The sequence below is a fragment of the Crocuta crocuta genome, unplaced genomic scaffold, assembly GCF_008692635.1.
Source record: "Crocuta crocuta isolate KB4526 unplaced genomic scaffold, BGI_CrCroc_1.0 scaffold110, whole genome shotgun sequence".
Classification (NCBI taxonomy): Eukaryota; Metazoa; Chordata; class Mammalia; order Carnivora; family Hyaenidae; genus Crocuta; species Crocuta crocuta.
This window is the reverse complement of record NW_027527386.1, coordinates 2,244,667-2,249,938: the sequence shown is the minus strand read 5'-3', so window position 1 is coordinate 2,249,938 and position 5,272 is coordinate 2,244,667. Positions and strand designations below refer to the sequence as shown.

The 5,272-nt window shown below is 66.1% G+C and overlaps 1 protein-coding gene across 1 annotated transcript in view; it reads right to left on the bottom strand.

The window, feature by feature from the left end:
* The window catches only part of ZBTB7A (zinc finger and BTB domain containing 7A), a 22,130-nt gene that overhangs the window by 6,638 nt on the left and 10,220 nt on the right, over positions 1–5,272 (bottom strand). Inside the window, 2 exon segments of the mRNA XM_077751751.1 lie at positions 2,461–2,812; positions 2,815–3,490. Coding sequence (XP_077607877.1) covers positions 2,461–2,812; positions 2,815–3,475 — 1,013 coding nt within the window. The 5' untranslated portion in view covers positions 3,476–3,490.

Below are 5,272 nucleotides of genomic sequence, written 5' to 3'. Positions count from 1 at the left end.
CGTCCAAACCGAGACGGGCCACAAGGCACCCTAGACTCTGAGCGCTTCCTTCGCTTAACGTGTAAGTCTTTGCTTAACGTGTAACGTAAAGTGGCTCACTTAGAAGGTTGTGAGTCGATTACGTGTTAAATGTAAGAAAGACGGATGTAAAATATGGCTCAAATTACTTTCACCTGTTCCTTCCTTTCACTTTCTTTTGGAAAACGCACCTGCCAGAAAATGTAAAATCACAGAGGTGACTCACATGAGCTCATGGCAGAGGGTTCCTGCCTGGAACCCCAGGGCAGGGGCAGAGACCGGGGCCTCCAGAATCCTGGCCGGCATCTGACTGGCTCCTTGCTGCGGCCTCTTGCACCTCTACGGCTCAGCCATCCTGGGGCTCTCGCTTTTCACACCCAGCACAGTGGTCAGCGCCAGGACCGACAAACTCCTATTCACTCGTCAAAGCCCCAGCTCAAATGTCCCTCCTCCTCCGGGAAGCCTTTCTCACTCCTCAGAGGCTTGGTCTTTCCAAGGCTCTTCTAGCCCCAGGTGTCCTGCCTCTGGCACCACCCACAGATCGCTAACCCTTTCAAGCCTCCCTACTGCTCTGAAGTTCAAGGCCTGGCCCTTTGCAACCAGACCCCTGCCTCCTCTCCAGCCTTCTTACCCCCATGTGAGTCGACAGAACTCAGGACACAATGAACTAACTCCTCATTCCCTGGACTAACCGGGTCTGTTAGCCCTGGGGGGGGTGCAATGGTCAGGAGCTCCCTCCCCTCCACCTCCCTCAGAGTCCACGAACGTGGGCTCCCGCTTGCCCTGTCCAGATCCCAGCACCAGGCCGGGTCCACAGGGAACAGCAGGGACTCAGACTGTTCGAGCAGTGTAGAGATTTCCCCGGTAAGGCTCAGAGAGGCCAAGTGACTTGCCCCAGGTTGCACAGCAGGTCAGGGGCCGCACGGTGGTGGGGTGGGGGTGGAAGCAGCCTGTTTCGTCACCCCGAGCCCTGGCCCGGGTAATTATAGCCCCGGCTGCCACAGGCCCCGCTTACTCAACTCTCTAGTGTGAGTCAGAGGGGCCCCTGGCCTGGAGGAAGGCGTGGGGGCTGGGGCCCTGGGTTGGGGGCAAAGAGGAGCCAGGTGGGCACGCAGGAGTAGAGGCCCAGCCTGGTGCCCCTCTCCCTGCCTCAGTTTCCCTGCCTGGCAAACAGGATCAGCCTGAGTCAGGGTGGGGTGGCCAAAACTCCAGGTCAGAACGAAGCCACCTCANGGTGGATTCCAGGGCCCTGCTCAGCCTGGTCACCTCCCCAGACCCTGGCTTGCTGAGCCTCTACAAAGCTGTCCGCGCCCCCACCCCCCTCCGGGCCCAGAGACCCCTGAGGGCAGGGCCCACAGCCACCTTAGGACCCCTGTCTGGAGAAAGAGGGAGCCCCCAAGACTAACAGCCCCCCAATCTCACTAAATGGGGGAGTGGGGGCAGGCCCCCGACTAGAACCCTACCTCCCAGCTGGCACCCTTTACCCCTTGCTTGGGGTCCTGGGCCCTGCACTCTGGGCCACACCCTCTTCTCCTGGCCTGGTGGGGAGGGGGCTGGGGGTCAGCCCCTAGATCCTGTCCCCATGGGGCAGGGCCGGGAAGCTGGGACAATGGCCTCTTTCTTCAGCCTGGGTGGGCGTGGCTGGGGGAACCCCAGGGCGGGTGGGGGTAGGGGGTGATGCTGAGTCACCCAGCCTGGCCAGGCCCCTGCACGCCAGCCCCCCACCCCCACTGGGCTGGCCCACGAGACCCAGCCAGCCAGCTCTGGACTCTTAAGATCCAATCACAAATTCCCCTAGCCCGGCCTCCAGCTCCTCCTGCCTGGGGACCAAGCCCAGTGGCTCCCATGCCCATTTCCCTCCAGCTGCTGCGGGGACCCCCAAGCTGAACTGGCCTCAGGGCCTTTGCAGTGGCGCCACCTTCGCCCTCCTCTGGACTCGGCTCTCTGTGTAAAACAGCTGCCACCGACCCCCGCCCCGCCAACCTGGTTCTCTGCTCCCAACTCGTGGTGTCGCCTCTGGTTTTAGCTCACACACGCCCCATCGCTTGCGTGGGGATTCTGGCACGCCTCCCTGCTTCTGGGCCCCGGGTGCCTAGGACAGGGCTGGGCACCCAGCAGGAGCTCCATAAATGCTGGCCGAGTACAGCTAGTCCCCAGGGCTCACGCCAGACTCCAGGAGACGGCCCAGGTCCCTGTGCCCTGTGGGGCAGCGGCCCGCTCCCCAGGCAAACATCGGCCTCCTCTGGTCCGTCCTCCGGTCTGGAGGGGAAGAATGCCCCCCGCCCCCCCCACCCCTGCGACCCCCGGGGCCTTCCCTGAGCCAGAGCCACCCGGGGTTTGCCCCGAGGCCTACGCGCTGAGCCCAGTGACTGCCCGAAACGGAGAAAGCACCATCCCCGGAGGGTCCAGTAGTGCTGTGGGGGTGGGGGGGTCCCAGCACACCTGGCCTGCCCCCCCTNGAAGCGGACTTTGCAGATGTTACACTCATAGGGCTTCTCTCCAGTGTGGGTCCGGATGTGCCGCGGCAGCTTGCCGGCGCCCTGGATGACCTTCTCGCAGATGGGACACTTCTGGAAGGCCTTGGCCCGGATTTTCTTCTCCACCTTCTGCGACCAGGCTGNGCCCACCGATGACATCATCTGCTGCAGCAGCGTGCTGGCCGCCAGCCCGTCCGCGTCGGGCCCGTCCCCGTCCCCGTCCTCGGCCGCACCCGACAGGAAGCCCGGAGAGTCGCCGGGCTCGGGGGCCGCCTCCGACAGCGAGGCCGCTTCCTCCTCCCCACCCCGGCCGTAGTNGGTCCCGGCCCGTAGAAGTCCAAGCCGTTGCAGTCGCCGGCGGCCACGGCGGCCACGGCCGCAGCCACAGCCTCCTTGGTGGCGTCCAGGTCATCGTCGGACGTGCCGAAGGCGGACCAGGGGAAGGCGGCGGCGGCGGGGGGAGGCAGGCTGTTCATGGGGTTGCTCTGGAAGAACTCGAGGTACTCCTTGGCCCGGAGGAGGTTCCGCTGGTCGGTCTGATCCACAAGGTCCAGCTGCCCGGCGTCGGCGCCCGCGTCGGCCGCCAGGATCTGCCGGTCGAGGAGGTCGGCGCACACGTGGCTCACGGCGGGGATCTCCAGCAGGCGGGCGGCGCTGAGGATGTCGCCCACGTTGGCTGTGCTGACGGTGAGCGTGGCCGTGTAGGCGAAGTCCATGAGCGCCGTGAGCGCCTCCGCGCTGACGAAGTCGATCTCGTATACGTTCTGCTGGTCCACCACGGCGCCCGACGTGAAGAGCTTCTTGAAGTACTGGCTGCAGGCCGCCAGCACGGAGCGGTGCGTGGGGAACTCGCGGCCCTCCACCAGGATCACCACGTCGCAGAGCAGGCCCTGCGTCCGCTGCTCGTTCAGTCCGCTCAGGATATCGCTGCTGTGGTCAGGGAACGGGATCCCGATGGGGCCGTCCACACCGCCGGCCATCTTCCGCGCCGAGACCTGCAGTGCCGGGGGAGGGAGTGGCGCTTGCGAGGGTGCAGGGTGGCGGGCACACCGCCCGGGGCCCTCGGAGAGCAGCGCCCCCGCACCCTGCCCCCAGCCTCAGTTTCCCAGCTGCGCGCCAGGGCAGACGGATGTACAGTGCCGCCTGATCAACGGGAGGCTGGGTAGGCAAAACCCACGCTGGGGGCCCGAGAGACAGACCTGGACGCCCTCCCCTCCACCAGAGGGCCCGGCCAAGGGATGATTGGAAGAGGTACGGGAGCACACAGTAGGCGCTCAATAAATGCCTCACAGGCCTTGCTCCCCCATGGAACCGGAGCGCTGGCTTCTGCCCGCATCCCGTCTAGGAGGCAGTGATACAAGGAACCCACTGTGCTTTCACGCCCAGGCCCCTGGCAGTCCCTGCGGGCGGCACCGTCTAGGCTGTGGTGAGAACGGCTGTGGAGGTGAGAATGCGGGGCTCCGGGAACCACGCCCACGGCCCCACGTACCGACTCAAACCTAGGATGTGTGACCTGAGGGACAGACTGGTCGTCCATCCCTGCCTGGCCCCTTGGCCTCCCTGACCCTCACTCCTGCCTCCCAATGAGGCCCAGTTCTCGCATGGGGGGGGGGGGCTCCGAGTCAGGAGGAAAGGGCAAGGCCAAGACCCAGGGAGCGGGCTGTGGGCGTGCCCTGGAGGGGCGGAGACAGTGGCCACACAACAAGCCACTTCCCGCCCCACGGAGCCCCCAGGACCCAGTTGGGCCCTGGAAGCAGTGATGGGGGAAGCTGCCTGACACCCCCCCTGCCCCCCCCGACGTAGCCCTTGGAAGCAGAGCAGGGGCCCCCTGTCCACCTCATGACCACCCAACTCCCCCCCAGGTCTGGGCCACCCTGTTTGGCCCGGGGCCTCAGTCTCCCCATCTGTCCCGTGGACAGAGGCCTTTGGAAGACTTGCGGCCGTAGCAGTGGGGGGGACACTGTGTCTGTCCTGCCCCTCTCCCCCACTCCCTTTTTCCGCCTTCCCCTGGGCTGTGACTCATCCACCCACTCGGGCGTTTGTGCAACCCTCTGGCTCCCGTCCCCACCCCTCCACCCTCTCTGGGGAGCCCCCAGCTGCCCCAAGCCACCCAACACAACCCACATTCCTCTGGTTGCCCAGCTCTCAGGACAGAGCCCCCCGGACGTCTCCCGGGAGAGGGGCAGGGCGGTGCCTTCCATGGCCTCCTAAGGACCTCGGGACCCCTCTGGCCCCCTAGCCCCACTCAGCTCGAACCCCCCCCCGAGTGGACCAGCCTGGCAAGGGACCCCAGGGTTGGCCTGACCCGACCCAAGGCCGCCCTGGAGCAGGGTCCAGGCCCCTGGGCTGACACAGACGCCTTTGTGTGGCCGCTCAGGCAGGCACTACACTTCCCAGGACGCCTCTCTCTGTGGCCCGCCCTCTTTCCCGCTGACCACACCAGCTGCTCCGCTCCCCCTCGGCTCTGCCGGCCATGCTGGGTGGGGGGAGGCCCCGATGTGTATGCTGGGGCAGGAGATGGAGGGGGCAGGCCCGACCCCGTCTGAGGCTCAGCCACGGGATGCCTCAGAGGAGCCCGATGGCAGCCGCCACCCCTGCCACCATCTGCCGTCTGGCCCCAGGCCCCAGGGAGCAAGTGGGCAGATGGGCTCCAGATCAGACTGGCTTCGGCCCTCCTCACCCCCTCCTGATCCAGGCCACCAGCGCCTCAAGATGGCCACCCTGGCCCTGCGTGCCATCGCCCCCCACCCCCCGCCAGGTGCTTCAAGGTTGGGTCC